The sequence below is a fragment of the Sinohyriopsis cumingii genome, chromosome 8 (genome assembly GCF_028554795.1).
Source record: "Sinohyriopsis cumingii isolate HCF-2022 chromosome 8, ASM2855479v2, whole genome shotgun sequence".
Classification (NCBI taxonomy): Eukaryota; Metazoa; Mollusca; class Bivalvia; order Unionida; family Unionidae; genus Sinohyriopsis; species Sinohyriopsis cumingii.
In genome coordinates, this window is record NC_142968.1 from 33,768,135 (window position 1) to 33,787,347 (window position 19,213).

The window sequence follows — 19,213 nt, forward strand, 5'->3', positions numbered from 1 at the left end:
GAAACTAATTAATTTCGAATAAAATTCCTCAGTGCTTTGTAAAGCAGCGGAATAACGTAATGATGAGTACACATAAAAGAACACCAACTTTCCAATTATTATATAATTTGGTCGCTTAGAAACATGTATATTGTCGATCAAAATATTAACATTCATGAAGAATATAATTTTATTTGCATCAAATCTTCGGTTTCAATGGTTTGTTCTCCGAGATGAAACACAATACTTTTTGTCTCTAAATACGATTTCATTAGCGGCGAAAAGTAAATTCATGGTTCGAATAATATATATTTGGGGTGCAACACACACACACACACACACACACACACACACACATATACATACATACATACATATATCGATATCATGGTTCGAATAATATACATTTGGAGTGCAATATACACACACACACACACACACACACACACACACACACACACATGTATATATATATATATATATATATATATATATATATATATATATATATATATATATATATATACATACATACATACATACATACATATATCGATATATAGGATTCTGATGAAACTTCACTTACTGCAATATAAAAATCCATTGTACGCTGTTTGAAAAATCGGCCAACATTTTCATTTATTTCCTGATTCATTTGTACCAATATAAACCTAAGATCAATTCATAATTTAAGGGAACACATGATATTCCTACACTTGGCGGGTCCTATGGAGATATTATATTAAAAATGATGTCCACATTATTCTAAATAATATTTAACTCCTGAATATATTGTGAGGAATATTATCTCCAAAATGATTGATAATTGTACAAACATTACGAAATCTGCTCTACAATTTAATCATGGCTAAATAATTATAACATGAAATTTAGTCTGGAACTAAAATTATTTTCGAAATATATTTGAAATGTGCACCAATTTGAAACATGGTTAATTGAAGGTTCATGAACAAATGAAGTTTCAAAGTTGGACCGAAATTTTTTCCACACTATAATATACAAAGGTATAAAACAATTTAGTTGGGGATTCAATTTATAGTCTTATTTATATTCGGTCCTCTCATTTCTTTCTTTCTCTCTTCCTTGTGCTTGATTTTTCTGTTTGTTATCTAGCTCAAGCCAACAAAAACCAGGAATGACTACCGCGATGATACAGTACAAATCAATGTGTTTTAAAGGGTCTGAACTATTTATCAGCTCCATCAATCGTTTCGTCTCGTCCTTCCTTCTTTAACTGTCATTGTTTATTTGTGTCCATTCCATTTCAATTGCAATGGTTAGTAGCTAAAGGCAATTATGACAGTCTTTCATTCTCTTCATGAACTCTTCCTCGACTTTGGGACATTGAGGTTGTTCGGCAGGTTCCATGATAAAGGATCTTCTGATCGGCTTCTCTGATGTCCTGTTGTGATTCCAGATGCTTCTTTACACTCATTTCGAGGATAATTAAAACTCCAGCACCGGTACAAATTTCTGGTTTTAGAATCTGTTGAAGTAAACAATAATTTGGAGTAAAAAGTAAAAGCTAAATGCTAAAAACTGCAATGCGTGTTAAAGTTTATACTTTCCGTGCAAAAACTGTCCATTACATGAATGAATGAATGAATGAATGAATGAATGAATGAATGAATGAATGATTTAAGCATCAGTTGTTTTGCTTAAACAATCTTTTTCCCCCGATATGATTAACAACAAAAGCAAAGTTAATAACTTATGTAGCCAAATAGATAAACATAATGTAGCCTGACATTCTTTTTATTGTTGTTATCAGTCGAATAGCAAGAGCTATGAACTCTGCTAAGCTATCTGGGTTAATAGGATACAATGCAACCATTGTATAGAGAAACGAGATTGACGAGGTTTATTTTTTTTACTGAAAAAGGGCATTAAAATGGTGTTCTATTTATGTCGACAGCCACGGATAATGGCTGTGATAAATGTAGAACAGTATGTAAAGCACCCAATGATAGAATATGCAGATAAACATTATTTAGCCTGGCATTGTTTTTGTTATTGTTATCAGTCGAATGCCAGAGTCCTCAGCTTTTGTCTATGCTAACTGGGCTAATACAATGCAATGTAATCAGCCTGTACAAAGACAAGATAGACAATGCTTATGTTTGACTGATAAAGTGCATTAAAATGTTCTTCTATTTATGTTGACAGTCACAGATAATGGCAGAGGTACCTTTAGAACAACATGTAAAACAACTAATGAGAGAATATTCAACGTCAGAGTCACAAAATTCCTTCTATTTATATTTTTTTTTAAAATTACTATTATTACGTTTAACTGTTCTCATATTTTAGTGATAGTGTACATTATTGCTGCAGATGCGCATCTTTAGCTTAAATTTAAGGTGCATCACTGCAAACATCGTATGTACCATTGATTCAATTCAGAGGAAAATATGACGTTTAACCAGATGGGATTCTAGGACTCGCTGCAGACGTAGCTAAGGTAAGTTTCATATAATTTATGTACAAACGTATTTCTGCAAAAAACGTTAATTATTATTTGATTTTATACCCGTAAAAGTATCTGCTTGTACGTAGAGGCAAGTCAATAATTTAATTATCAGTTTCCACTATGTAAACAAGATTAAAGGATTTAATTACAAAACACAGTCTGCTTCTCCTGAGGTTTGTTATTGATAAGAATATCTGCATTATCTCGGCAGTTCCTCTTGTATTCTGTATAACGTTAGAGCTATTTGTTTTAAAGTCGTTTTGAACGAAACCTTACATTTAGGAGTTTGAAACGAGATACAAAAACAAATAGGATAATATCCGTAAATAGCTACCTTGAAGGTTAGATGATTCTTGCGTGAACATACATGAATGCGAGCTGATGCACCTTGCATTAATCTTCTTTTGACGTTCCCGGTATTTGGACAGGTTTGGAGAATCGATAATTTTTCTTGTCAATGAGTTCTCTATCTCAATGGAGCACGGCGGAGATAATATGTTGGCCATATCAAGGCTTCTTAGCTCAACAATGGGGCCTGTATGCTGAGTCTTCTTAGATCTCTTTTTTTCCAGTTTTGCATATAAAAAGTTGATGGAAGGACTCTTGATAAGGGTTTTATGTTAACATTTTTCAAAGAATATAAGAATTTCTCAGTTTTGGTTTGCTTCTTGTTTTTCATCGTTACAATTGGATCAGGTGCAGGTGGTCGTAAGGTCATAAAGGTATGCTGGATCACGTAATCGTATTCAATGGAAGAGTCAGCTGTAGTTTCGGTGCCGTTATTACCTAAGGCATTCGAACACAGACATGAATCATTCGAGGTACAGTCCGTCAGACAGACAGTTTTCAATTCATCATATTCCTGCCCATTGTCATTTACAGGAGCAGATTCTGACAACAAACATTTGGAATCTGACTGCAATTTGCATGCAGTTCTCATTGATGACTTTGCACAAGCGAACCCTTTTGCGTAACTATTTTTATCGTTCATTCTGACTTTGGTCTGGATTTTATTGTCCTTTAAATTGTTATGATTCTCTGAAATAATCTTCGTCGAAACTGTTCGAAATTCTTCCGAAATAAGAGCTTTCTTCAAGTTCTGGCATTCACTTCGAGAATTGTTAGCGACAGTCGGATTTCCATTCCTGTGTGTCAGGTTCCGCGTCGTGGTTGTTTTACTTAAATGACAAAATATAAGGTGTTATAAAGAAAATCGTGCATACAACTATCAAATGAGTGTCAGCTATAATTTTTGAATTCAATTTCCAACCATTTACCAGAATAAAATACAACACCAAACAAAACATCAAACCATTTTCAGAGGACATATTTCAAGAATAGTAACTGTATTGGTAACGTCAACACTAAATCGTCAGCAAATATTGTTCAAAAATTGCAGGTGTAAAATAGTATTTTCGCCTCACATATTCAACGTGTGAAATAGAGATGTGGAAAACATTTGGTAACTGTCATTTTTGATAGTACTAGAAAACCTTTGGCGGATAGTAATGAGAGCGGTTTATCTTCTCAGATGGAAATGTGTAGGACTATTAATTACAAATTGTGTTACGTATGCACATAATCAACTTTTGCGATTAAGCATGGATACTAATCGTAGGAAACATTTGGTGACTTACATCGATATCGCACACGAAGGCTCAGTGGTTAGCACGCCTATATTGCGATATACTCAGCAAGTTAGAGGTACATTGTCGTGTTGTATAGTCATGCAGGCATTTGATAATATTACATTGAATATACATGGTTTGCTGCGGAAAGAAGGTGTGCGCGTGTCTGAAATTGGGTCATAAAGACATGTGTTTAAAGGGGATCCCTCAAGAGGCAATACTGAAATGGCAGTATCACCCTGCTGAAAATTCAATTTCGGTGGTAGCGCCGTACACCACATTTGCCATTGCTTTTTGAGTGTCAGCAAAGCAACACGTTTGAAACAGATAGCAGCAAAGGCGGGGAAACAATGCACAGATTTTACTTGGTGAATTCTAGTGTGGAATAAGAGATTGTTTTCTCTGCATGATCTGTATCGAACAATATAGACAACATATGGTTTACAATGGACTACCATGTATTGTGTGAATGAAGGAGCTGCTCCGAGAGTGGTAGATCACTGAGATCAAATAGGATGGAATGCTGGATGCAGTATTAACAGCCAGAGACAGGCAGTTAAGAATACCGCCTCAATCAAATCAAGAACCGACGCGAAAGCCATCCATGAGGCTCCAGGCTGTACCTCCGAGGCGGGAATAGCCAAAATCAACCTCAGGAGACAGGCAGGACTGCAAGCAACACGTGCAAAAGTAAAGCGGAGGGATGTAGTCACCATATCTGTGAAAGTCCACCTGGTACACTCTTTTCACAGCCTTGAAGCAAACGCAGCGCCATTCTTGATGCCGTTGCCTTCGATGGGCAGGGAACCCTTGAAGATAAGCAACTACGAGGCGTGAAGTTCAGCCTCGAGCTGGCAGACCAACTCAGAAAGCAGAATTCTTTCAATTTCACAGTGTATTTCCTCGTCCCATCACCAGCGTTATACGGCCGAAGATCATGCTGATTGTCTCCCAGTCAAAGGCAAGATTTAAAAGCGCATTATATTTACATGCACGAAGACTCAGGCTGCCACTTCGATAGGTGTGTGGAAGTAGAGCTTCACATTTCGCTACATCGCCCAAAGGTAGAGATAAATCCCGATGACAAATTGTATTTTGCGACAGTCTGTAATCAATATGGAATACAATGACAACCGTCAACACAAGGGCCAGCTAAAGTTTAATGGGTACGATTTCTATGTATTGATTTCTAACGTGTTAACATGCGCACTCCTCAACATGAGAAACGTGGCCAGAGTTTTTGCTTGAGGGAACGATCTCTACCCATCTCAAATTAGCGAGCAAGCAAGATCATACGTCGTAGACCTGCCTCTCTTGTACTAATTGAAAGATAATGCCACGAAAAGTCACTAGTCTACTAGATCAAACACGTATGACTAGTGGTATGTGAAAAAGGCAGGTGGTTAAAAAAGATGCATCTCTGGCTGTTTCTGCTTGAAATGCATGTACGTCTTGACAAACCCGTAAGAAACTAATTTTGAGAGTTTTAAGACTAATTTTGAGAAAGGCCAACATTAGGTCTGTCCAGATAACTAAATACTTTTATATCTGCGGGAAGGCCCTAGGTATGGATTTGGTGAAAGTCTACTGATGCATCACCGGCAATTACCATAGCGTGGTCCACATGGCAGGCAAACACCAGTTTCACATCATCCTTGAGGACGCTAAAATATTGGTCAAGATTCACAAACAATTCATGGAAATCATCGATACTGTCTCTGAGGAAAGCGTCAGCTTCATATCCAACAACGTAGAACATTCATGATTATTTCCCTGCGGTAGTTGCAGTTTACTGACAACTTCCATTTCCTTAATAACAGCCCAGAAAAACTAGCAGCCAACCTCTCCAAGGAAGCGTGCTGCATAACAAGAAGTTTCATAGGAAATTATGTCAGTCTGATCACCGCAAAAGGTGTGTGCCCCGTACTAGTTTATTAACAGCTGGTAGTGTTTCGACGAGGAGCAGCTCAGAGGTCAGTCGAGGCCTTTTACAGTAGTCTAATCTGCACTGGCATTGAGAGGGAAGAATAGATGCACATGGTAATAGTTCTAATGGTTTCTGGTGCTGAACACTGGGACACTATTACGACCTCCGCCTGAAAACGGACGTGCTCTAGAACGTACTTGACAACTCATTTGATAGCTCCGGTCCAGACCCTCCCCAATACTACAACTCTCCCAGTATGAACTGCGAAGCCGTTTTAAAAATTATAGACATCTTTTTCATTGAGACAGAACATCATCAGAATCATCTAGATTTTAAGCTGTGGGTACGTGGAGGCAAGACACATGATTTGCACCGGTCATGAGCCAACGAGCGCAACAGCTGAATTACATACCCTGATAAACACAGTCTCTATGACTAGGCCATGATGCAAATCCTGCCAAGGATCGGGTTATAGTGGGTGGCTCTTAGCAGAGAGACAAACTGGTAATCATTATTGGCGCTATCATGTACGACTCGACAAAACGCTATGCCTTGGGTGTCGACATTGAATACACGGACAAGATTTGAGACATACACAGTAACTAGTCGCTGAAACCAGAAGCTATGAAGTTTCACGTGAAGAGAGCACTGTAGAAATTAACGAGAACATGCAGATCAGCGAGAATGCATGTTCACCGGCGGTACGAACCACATCCCGAATTTGCGGAAAAGAGCAAAACGTGGTCCTCTACCAGCTCCAGATCTACACCAGTCTAGGCACGCGAAGTCCCAAAGTTCTTTACGCGTTTGCGTTTGATTAGAGCGCATTAATAGGGCCATACATACACATTAACATTAAAGTGTGGGCCGGGGTAACAATGCTTCGGCAAAACCAAGGCGAAGTTTCAAAGAAGCAGGTCAGGGTGAACGTTTGATGACTAGAAATGAAATTAAGAAAGCAAGGGAGCAAGTACATCTTCAACGCCTATACACCGTTGCGTTAACAAGCATAAAAATACCGAAGACGGCCACGATCTACTCTGAATCGTTAATTTGCTGGTCGGGTGACGCTCCAAAAGCTTATCATGTCAAGGAGCGAAATCAACAAAATTAATGTGAGAAATCAGGATCAATTTAGCCCAAAAGAACGCGGTCAACGACTAGTTCTCCTGATAAATAAACGCATCTAGGGAACACGGTCATACCCCAGTACGTCTTTGCTGACTTTCGGATGTGATGAGTTTAATAACCATGAACAAAACCCCGCTATGTTTGTCAACCTATGTACCATGGAGTTTAGCCTTAGCATCAACCGCAACAAACAGCTGACCGAGGAGATCCTACTGGACTAAGACGCCAACTATGTGGGATATCAGGTCCTGAACTTCTTGGGTTTCAGCCACAACGCTTTCCCAGTCGCGAACTACCAGGACATACTGCATACATGTATGACCGTACGTTGCTGACGGCGACAAATAATAAAGGTGGTTGTCGCCATTGTAGAAAATACGATTTGGAGACCACCAGGTTCAGAATGATACGTTATAATCGCAGGTCAGATAAAGTGTGAAAGCTCACTGGAACGCCTGCCATGCTGCCATGATGCAGGTTGATCATGCTTACGGAGAGTAATTTGCAGTGTTGAAATCTACGCACAAAGCAGGTTTAATCTTCCCCTGTTGGTCCATGGCTACGGATATCACTTTTCTTTGCGAGACTGGCGCAGTAGACTATCTTGCTGATAAGATGGCCTTGGGTGGCAAGGGCCGCCAACAATACTGCAAAAGCTTGCGATGATGACTCCCTTCCCACCTACCTCCCCAATCTAAAAATGTTGTGGCTTGCCAATACCCCTTTAAACACTTCTACTGCGTTTAAACCAGCGACGAACTGGCATGTGCCGAGACCCGGCGTGTAGCGGGAAGTCATGGTAGCTTAGACACTTCGCAAAATAGTAACACCAATTGAGATGTGTTCTGAACGATGCACGCCCACCATAACTACTTCAACTTGTATATCCTTGCGCCGTTGTCCTTACTGGCCACCAATATATGACGGATACACGCTGACTCACTGCACTACCGCTAACTCCATGTTCCTATTGCATAAATAAATGACAGTCCGATTTACGACTACAAGTCCATCGAGATACTGAAGACGCTAGACCAGATCTTCGGTATGCTGCTGAAGTCAGCGTTAATTAGAAACATGACGGCTCACTACATGCACGCCATGGAGATTTTCAAATACAAACAACACTTTCTGAGGTCTTGGTTGATGTCGTCAAATACACCAATGTGGTCGAGCTTGCGGCTTACTGCAAAATATTTGACATCCGAGACCCAAATGAACTAGATATGTTCGATAACTACGCAAAGAATTTGACATAAACCCTGGCTTGGATATATCTTTGCTTCTACCGGAGTCGGGCAGCTTGGAGGAGTCAATCATCCTAAATGGTCTCCATGTCGATGGTTCGATCATAGGCGGATAGAAGCCGTTATATAGGCAACATACTAGAGAGTAGGCTAAGCGGGCCTTTCGTAAATTTGTCACCCCAATTCGGCCAGAAACGCAGTCTCTACATGCTTATGTTGACCACCAAAACGAAAGGGTGCCTATGGGGAAAGTGGTCACGATTATTACTGCAACAAAAATGCGGAGATAGTAAACACAAGCAAGCTGGAGCACTCGTAAATTTCGCTAAAATACCAGGCCTTGCTATATAATTAATGTTACTACTAGTCCCGCTCGTTGAGGACGATCTTCCAGACTGCCACCTGCAAATACGCTCAGCTCTAAACAGCGAACTTGGCGGGATGTCAAAGACCGTCGGGGTAACTTGTGAGTGGAACTTGTTATGATAGCACCTTAGGTTATGGAGATGCTGAATATTGATGGAAAGTCACATTGAATTGCATAGCGTGCCGTCTTTCACCCTCTTGCAATAAAGTTGTGTGTATTCTCAACACTGGTATTTGACCCCAGTGCAACATCTTCTTATGAGTAGACGATGTACTCTGAAGGTCTCGACTTGTTTCATACAAAGACAACACAGGGAAAAGTGGAGCGGTGCTGGTGCGCATTCTGTATTTAACTTACCAGGCAGCGTCCCGTTAGTTGTAAAGGGCATTATGTGTACAACAAGGCAGTAGCTATGTGAAGGATTTAGGCAAGGACACCTGGCAAGTAAGAGCGAAGGGACCTAGTCGCCTGCATTGTATGTCTTAAGGAACAGGACTAGCACGTTTCAGATAATTGGGGCTTCTTGGACGACGATGGCCTCGCTTATAGTTTGATCAGCTACGACGAACCTTATGGCGAGACAGACTATGACGACCCAGACACAAACTTCAACCGCCTACTTTCGGTGACCTTGAACATCTGCCTGATCCGCATTGGTCACAGAGACCTTAGCAAGTACTAATTATCAGCATTAACGCTTTCACATATGGCCATATAGGATACTATATAGCTGTATAGCCCTCTGCATGTAGATAATTTCTTCGAAACACCCAAGCAGGAATGTATGGAACACGTCGATGCGACCGTGGACCCATAAACCTTAGGGCAGCTGAAGTGCTTTAGTAACAATTCACACGGTGTTGGTCATGTCACAAGACATGTGGTAACCTTCATCAATGTCAGTCGTCAAAAGGTTTCGGTGACTAGAATCCACACTAGTGACCAAAAGCTAATTATGAATAGACCATCACAATCTTTCGTTATATATCCCCATGGCTTTTCTGCAACTAGAACGGATGCGAGTCTCCATGGCTTAATCAATATCGCTATTCTCCTATGCTACTCTTTTTATCACTGTTATATGATTGTTTTGTATTTCTTAAATTTGTGTAAGTTTGTATTCATGACTACAAATTGTAGTGATTATCTATAGCTGGAATTCGCCTATTTTATTAGGTTTTATTTCAAGATATTAATGAAGGTAATATTGCATAGGCTTAATAAATGAATGTATATGTTTATAGTTGCTAATAATAAAATTATTCGTAAATATGTTGATGAAGTTTGGACTTTCCCATTGGACAGGATGGAAATGTGGTATCTTAGAAGAACTAACATAAGTCACATTGGGTGAGTTAAATCATGTAAGTTCTTCTACATCTTAGAAATTTAAGCTTTATTTGGATTATTCAGTGGAAATAGGAAGTGCTCGTTCGACTACAATATTGTTTTGGAAATATTATGGAAACCTTATTCAAAGAAATTCCGGATAACGCCACTTTGACACGTCACGACTGTTGGAATTTGTACGGAACTTTTCATCCTTGTGGACGTTACTAGAATGTTTTCTGAATTATTTTAGATTCAATTCTTAATAATACATGTTCGTCTTAAATTTTTTTATAACACTGATAATTAAATTGTTTGATAAATTTTACAAGCATAATGATTTTGCTTCGTTCTGTCACGTTGTTTCTGACATAAAAAGTCGTAAGAGTCATTTTGGACAAATAAATGTTAAAACAGAATACGGATTGGTTTCAAAATGTTCTGTTTGCCACACAAATTTCGTTTTATCTGTCAATTTAATGCCATGTTCAAAATAACAAGATTGAGATGTTTTAGAAACAATGACCGTTGAGTTTTTCTTGATTTCTTCTTACCATTACTGACTCGTAAGACAACAATTTCAACTTAAATTAAAGACTTGAGTCCAGGTTTCCAAAACGAGAGGTTGGAAAAGCTCATTCTTTGCAAAACAGGCAAAACCATATTTATGTTAATTTTACTCCTTTCCTTTCCATAGACTGGACAGAGTATTTAAGTCACTTATTGGTAAGATGCCTCGTTCAACTAGAGATGGATGATTTACACGTAATGACAAGGTTCATGCTTTGTGATTGATGATGATGATGGGGTAGTGGGTCTCGGAATGAGTTTTAACTTTATTTCTTAAGTTAGTGTTTTTCTTTTATCTTATGATTGAAACCATATAGTACGTAATATATTAAATATTCTAGAGCCATCTCATTTAGAATCTTTTCATTAATATTTCAATTCAAATTAGTTTAATTCACTGTAAGGAACATCTATATTTTGGCAAATTAAATATTTTATTTACAAAAATAACACACAGCCATTACAACTAGAGACATTTAAATAATGATTTGTGATGTTAAAGTCTGAATATTAACTTGTATTTTATAACATTTACTGTTGAACGTATTTGTTCGAGTTTACCACTTTATTAGTACTCACGCATTCTTACCAATGTTATTATCCAGTTCTCTATATTAACACTGCAGAGCTGTCTCATAATTCGGAACAATATTTCACATCTATGGTGTTAATCAAATATCATCTTTCACGAATTCATGTTCTGGAGGAAAAATAGTACAATGAACTCTTAATATACCTCTCCATGTTCGATGTTTCCGCAAGGCAGTGATAACCAGGAAAGACGATAGTAATGTTATCATTAGTGCAGAGATTAGAAGTCCAATTCCAGTCGTCTCTGTAAGGAAATAAATGTGTACTAGTATTGCAGACATAATATATAATATCAAAACCATACAATCATACTATAATTAATCATACCGAAAAACATACATGCTTCCGTACGGATATGCCGACACATACATTTAAAGAGACCCATACAAGCATATACAGAAAAAAACACATATATGCATACATACAAACATATAGACAAACATGGATATACACATATAGTTTGATTGGTGCACCGATTCAATGACTGGTCCGTACAAACTATTCCTTCTATCAGATTATTAATAGTTTAATATATTAAGCTTATTACATTTATATAAGTGACCTTATTTGAATAACTACTTCCTGTAATTAGCAAGGAACAAAGATCCGATTAATAAATAATATATCACACATGCAGAAAACAAAATGTATGCTTGCGGTAAGAAACATGCTCACTTATCCCTATTACATGCTATATGAATGATTTTTATACCTTTATTTACTGAGATTAATTATCGTTCGCGAAGGTCCCAATAATAAAATATTTTACTGACATCGATCGGATTTATTCATATTTGCAGTTATTATTACTCAGTACAAAGGTAAAAACGATGCAGCTATTCTGTTTTCATTCGCATTTATTTTTCTTTACCTATACCTGATGAATCGTTTTGTGAAGATAATAATAATAATAATAATAATAATAATAATGAGGACTTTGTATAGCTCCTTATCTTTAGAAGCTCTAAGCGCTTTACAACATAAGACCGCACCTATAACAAAAAAAAAAAAAAAACATACAATGATATGATTAAATAAAACAAAGACCATGAAATTAGAAAACATAAAAAACATGCTGAAAATATTTAAGGTACGAAACATTATTAGGTCTTTAAGTTTGTTCTTGAAGTCGACATTATATGACTATGGACTGAACAGAAACACTACCAGGAAAACATGACATATATTGATTCTTTGCGAGGGCTTCATTTACTATGGATAATGAGTCATGGGCTCAGCAGGAGCCGTTGAAGATAATCTTACACAGAAAGGATTCTTGGTTAACAATAGACGGATCACAATAAATTGCATTATTTGCATCACTTTCCATGTTATTTAGCGCATGTGTGAGAATGCAAATTGCAACTTTTCTTTTCAAATCGTGATATTCTCGGACCAAAGCCTACAATATGACACTATGAGATATAGCCAGTAAATTATTTGTATATCTGGGAAGATAAAATGCTTTTCCTAGCTCATATTCTATGTTTACGCCAATAAGATTATTGGTTGAATCTTTCTGTCCCAGGATTTAGCGATATTTCATCAGCATTTCAGACTTTTCTGCCAAATTAATCATCATGGCTACCGCCTGACTAAGGCCTTTATCTGTTCTAATCAACTGAAACAATCCATCACTGGGTTTATGTTCTATCTTTATATTGTAATGAGCCTCATACGATGTAGTCTCTGTCTCTGTATTTTGCAGTTCTTATAGCATGATGCATGGTCATGTGTATCTACAACGACTACGTCTCTACAGTTAGAAAACCATCGACAATATGTACATACATACATGAATTGATTGATGTACTTATTCAATGACTGATCCAACGAAATAATTCCTTCTGTCAAATGATATACAGTTTCTTCTATGACGGTAATTACATTTATATTATTGACCTTAATTGCGTAGGTGCTTCTTGTACCTGCAATTATATTACAAATTTTAAAAGCATGTTTCTACATTTTAGTATCTAGCTAAATTATCGTTCGCGAAGGACACAATAGTAAGAAATTATCAAAGACATGCAGATTAATCAGATTATGTAGTTAATGAATTAATTATATAATAAAAGAATGACTAATTTTTTTTATCTCATTGCTTATGCTGAAAAGATGAAGCCATTCTACTCAATAATTTGCTTTACGTTTACAGCTTACCTTTTACTGTGTTGGAACTGGATGTTGCAGACTGATTATTTTCTGAAGATAAAACAAATATTTACAGATTCAGACGATACACTAAGATAAAACCGTTCATATCCTTTCAGCAAAATACGCAATCAAGATTTCTTTCTCAGTTCATCGAACGTATATGTATTACAACCGTATCCTGGCATTATGCACACTTCATGAACAGAAGAGAGATTCTGTGAACCTTTATTAAACTTGTGCTTCTTAAACATGTAATTCACCCCATTCGCTCTCATGTACGTCTCCAAACATGAGGTATGTTTTACGCAGAGATTGAGACATAATGGAAGAGAGAGAGATAAAGTGTGAGAGACTTTGGCGAAACGGATGTACTGACAAACGAACATAAAAATAGCGAGGGAGAAGGGTGTTGGTTTGCGGAGACTTGCCATAAATTTATTTGTTATTTACTGTCCCTGTTTTTCAATGCCGATCGATTAATCTGCTGTCAGACCAACCAACACAGTGAGAGACAAAGAGAGAAATAATGTGATAATAGAGGCCTCATGACATTTTCATATTTTGAAATAATCTGTGTTTAGAACCCAATTAAAGGTATTTATATATGAAAAACTATTGCGTGAAATAGATTACTGTGTTTGTGCATCCTAACCAAGACAGTTACCGTTCAGTTTCGACCGCCTAGTGCATTTTGTTTCGTTTTTATTTGGTACACTGTAGATATATCCATGAAAAGTGTATACAAACCACTACTAAGATCCAAGCGTTTGTAGGGTTACTTGGTAAAAGTTCAGTTTCAACTGCTTTAAACACGCTCAAATTCTGGTTCTCTCTTATTCGACAGATTTCTACATATTCTGCCTCTGATGCATTGGAGAGAGAGAGAGAGAGACAGACAGAGAGAGAGGGAGAGCGCGAGCGAGAGAGAAAAACTAGGAAATTAAATTTCCATCACAGTCTACATACTTAATTCTTTCAACGGCATTTAACAATAAAATATCTTCACATTGCATGTGCGATTGCATTTCGTGCCTGATGATCTAAGACCGGACGGGGCGTCATTGTTTTCAGTCTGGATAGAAAAATTTATTTTGTAAATCTTTTAATTTCGAAATCATCTTTAATTATTCAATGTCTAAATGATGTCATAGCAGTAAACTGTGACAGAAAATATTCTAGATCTCCTAAAAAGCAACTGTATTATTTCGTCGGATGAAATCAAATATGGCTGTAAAATTGGTCAGCTATTCTATATAAAGGTGTTCGCGTACGGAGATTATCGGCATTTTTTTCTATTGAATGACAATAGTATGTACCACCAACATCCTCATTGAAAATTTATTACGTAGTTCCAGTGCAAGAATAGCATCTATGTAAAATTCTTTGTACAGACAATATCTTCATAAATTTGTATGTCATACATTTACCTTCAACGTCAATGAATATAGAATCCAAAAGGCGTCCTTTCTCATCCCATGCAAAATAACCTCCCTTGTTCAGCCATGATATGCTTGGAAAGGTGAAGGAGAATTCTCCTGTTTTCAAAGCACATTTTTCCATAACTACCGCTATTACAATATCTGTAGAGGTGCAATCTTCTTCAGTCACGTTATAAAGTAGGACAGTGTGGATATATTTCAAAGTGGCATGGTCGATCTTAACCGAAGTCGTGTTTAATTTAGGAAATATGAATGAAAGTGTAATGCGTTGCTCTGGATGTGCTTTCAGTATGCGACCTGTAAACAGAACGAATAAGGTCATTAAAATGTCCTTGGCCTTCAATATTTGTATGAAAGATGTATTTACTTCCAAATAATTTCAAATATAATTAATGCCATGGCTTGACTTAATGTGTGTTGTGATCAAAGAAATTTACAATATATTTAAAACTTTATATATATATATATATATATATATATATATATATATATATATATATATATATATATATATATAACCCACACATAAGTATGGTATGCATGATTAATTAGTTACGATTAGTTATCATATGAGTCAGTCAGTATGAGTTTTAATAATTATCATACACTCATTCGCATTATGAATCTAAGAGACTAAGTATTCGTCGTAACACATTTAACTCTATACAGACAGCCACTATTATACTATGAATACATAACGATATGCGTGATATTCTTACCAGACACCGAAATTGTTCTAAATAAAATGGCGTAAATAAACAATCAAACACCAAATCATGTGGGTAAACACCTTGGAAGTTTACAATCATGAACCTATAAATAATAGCTGACCTAGTTGTTCAACCTCTAAGTCATATAGTGCAGGCAATGCCATCCCTTGTTTGCTACCAGCCTCATTCCAACCCCAACAAAAAACGAAGCAACATCAAACAGAGAAGCACACACAATCTTAGCAAGACCCAACATAACACTGGCAGTTGATGCCACACGTAGAATTATAATTGCAGCAAACTGTTTACATAATCATTTTAAATCTGATTTCTGGAAGAAATGTAGTTTTAGTATTTGATACATTTAGGAGTCAATATCCTAGAAATCGTAATTCACTTATGTTTTCCTTTTGGGTATACATTGCAGGGATTCGTTTATCCGTATCTTGGCTTACTCCTGCGATAATGTTTAAAAAAGGTCTTACATGTCTATAACAGATGAAAAACATGTATTAGTTTTGTTTCTCCTTTCACTTTCTGTTTATTTCTAGAAGATGCTCATTACCGTATGATTCTCTTCTTTAACCCAATTCGAGTTTTCATTTTTATATTACATATATAACAAACTTTATCTACCTGCGTTCATGCACAAGATATGTTTTTCGTGTTTTGTCATCAGTTGAACACGCGCACTATTTTTTTATATATTATACACGAAATCATGAACACTGAATAGGCGTATAAAACATATGACAATAAATCGTGAAGGATTAGGCGATTACGAATAACAAATGATGTGTCAAAGTTTCCGTAACGAGATAAAAAATGAATCTAATGGATTCATAATTCGCATTTCTCAATGTCTGTAGCTAATTATATAAAACACGGTGGGTTTATAAGCGTTCTTGTATTATCTTTCTAATCAGGCTAGTGAAGTTGATATTATGATGCATAATACGTTTAAGATAAAAGCCAGGATGGATCGTCATCCACCTATGAGCGGGAATTAAGAAAAATATTTATTACGATTAGATAAAATACAATTATTTTGACTAGTATTATTTACTTGCGTCCGGCTTATCAAGATGGGTTGTTACCTACTTAAGATCCAAGTGTTTACGTCCGTTCCGTTGTTTGGCAATCTGCTGTAGTATACATATACAGTTTTGACAAGTTGTTACTGTTGATACTAAAGGAATACTTACTTGCAACAAGAACACTCGTGTTCCCTTTCTCAGTGGAAGTTGACCTTACTGTATACTTTCCGCTGTCATTGAATTTTGCATTTAGTAGCAGAAAACTGATACTAACATTGCTCCAGACGATTCTTTGTATTCGGTCTGTATAATTACTGTTAATAGAAATGTTTTCTTTTTGACCGTTCCCTGGGTTGTACAGCAGCACATTAGTGAAATGTAGATTATTGGTGTAACCAGAGAAGTTTATTTCTAGGGCAGTATTTATATCCGTTTGATGTGTATCAATATTAACGGTTGCATTATTTCCCTGAATAGTTGTCAGCTGATCTGCAAAAAATTGATTATAAATATTGTAAGATATGCTAAAAACAAGATAACAGTATAATTTCGTTATCTTTTCACATCGTAACAAACATAATCATACAAGTAGTATCATTCAGATAGGAATTTAAACACAAAAAAGGTCATGCCTTCAATTATGCTTTGTTCGTCCATGCTTGCATACGTACATACATGCATACATACATACATACATACATTAATGCATGCACACATACACATATGCCAGTTGGGGATATATTATCCATTCAATGTCGATGGAATAGGGATCTTACATTACCTAAGAACATTTGTAAGAGACTAAAATTATGCCAAGTTCATATCAGATTAAATATATGAATGATTTTCGCACACCTTTCTTTTGACTCTTTCATAGATCCAAATACTTACCTCCATTTACTCAAATTATAACTTAAGAAAACTATGCATTTTTTTTTTCTTTCTTTCTAGGATCACTTTCAACCGCTAAGGTGTCTCGAAATGCTTATTTTTTAAAGAAAATCAATTCTGGAAAGAATAAAGATACATTTTGCGTACTTAGTTGGATTTTAAATATCCATATGACAAATGCTATGATTTTGGTTTCGCATTCCCAATTGCAATACAACTAGGTCTTATGGGTCTCAAACACTCGAAGTGGCCAAGGCCTTTCTCAACCGCTGAAGACAATACACACACACTCATATATCTATCTATCTATCTATCTCTCTCTCTCTCTCTCTCTCTCTCTCTCTCTCTCTCTCTCTCTCTATATATATATATATATATATATATATATATATATATATGAGAGAGAGAGAGAGAGAGAGAGAGAGAGAGAGAGAGAGAGAGAAGGGGAAGGGACTAGATTGGGCCAGGAAGGTTGTACAGCTTTTCAAGTACAGGCAGATATTATTTTTTTCAAACCATGTGCGAAATAGATATTTCTCAAAGTGTAAATTGAGTGTGTTTCTTATAAGACATTAATGTGTGGGGTTAATATTTATTTCATATCAAAATAGTATTATCAATATTTCTTTAAATTGATGCTAGCTTCAATGTGGGTCTTCCAAAATGATTTTTCAGAATGTTTCGACTTTTGTTACTTTATAATACATTATATCTAAACACATCATTTTTCTATTGCATTAATTTGTAGTTCAAAATGTATATTTTAAGTTACCTTTATTACATGCCTTCAATATGTAATTCAGCAATCGCAGTTATTTTTTTATCACAGAATACTGTAAATGTAATACTGTTTCGGAAACCATTCGTATATTGTACTACATTTCTATTTTACTCACCTTTAGCTTGAACTATTCCACACAACATAAGGACAGCCGATATCTTGATTAAACTACCCATGATTTTACACTCAACCGTGACTCAAAAAAGTGCTCCAATGGTAAGACGGTATTTACAAATATCAACGAGTAGTGAAGTATGTGCCGGCAAGAACGTTGATTCTCGGAGACATCAGACATGCACATAGTAAATGGTAAAAATTAGTATTTGTTTACATTCTATATGTTTCATTCATAAACAAGTTCGTACTTAGTTCCACTGCAGTATCACACAAAGTTAAAATGTTGTGAGATTAACGTTGGAAAGGAAATTGTATCACTCACAGTTGTTTATACAAATATTTTATCCTGTACAGGAATTGAAGACCCTGATAACGGATAAAGGCTCAACAATACATTGAACAAATGTCACTTGAGGAAACAATTGTTAGCACGACGGTTAATGAGGAAAGAAGGTCTTTGTTATATTGAATATTGCATTAGAGTTCTTTTGTAAGTAAAGGCAAGTGCAGGAAAACCTAAGACGTTGAAAGAAAGGAACAATCAATCTGAAGGATATGATACAGTGTAGTACTTTCACCTATGTACTACATTTTTGATTATCACGGCAGGTCAAAAAATAGTTTTTCAGATTTCCCCCAACTTGATTCATAACAATCGCAATCGGTGCGCATTCATGATTTGTTCTAAGAGTAAGTTCACGTGCATTGAAAAGGAAACAAATATGTTGTCCCACACTGAAGGATCATGTGTATGTTGCTTGAAGTGTGGATTATAAGCAGTGCGTGCGCTTTCTATGTGTGACTGAGTGTGTGTGTGTGTG

General features: G+C 36.4%; 1 protein-coding gene across 1 annotated transcript; it reads right to left on the minus strand.

The window, feature by feature from the left end:
• Positions 1–494: 494 nt before the first annotated feature.
• Positions 495–18,668, minus strand: LOC149793267 (uncharacterized). Its single transcript, XM_089966336.1, has 7 exons — positions 18,391–18,668; positions 16,772–17,092; positions 14,845–15,153; positions 13,424–13,465; positions 11,406–11,504; positions 2,805–3,648; positions 495–1,486 (listed from the first exon to the last, which is right to left on the minus strand). Exons 1-6 carry the CDS (start codon positions 18,449–18,451, stop codon positions 3,623–3,625), a joined length of 858 nt encoding a protein of 285 aa, XP_089822462.1. The 5' UTR covers positions 18,452–18,668; the 3' UTR covers positions 495–1,486; positions 2,805–3,622.
• Positions 18,669–19,213: the final 545 nt, after the last annotated feature.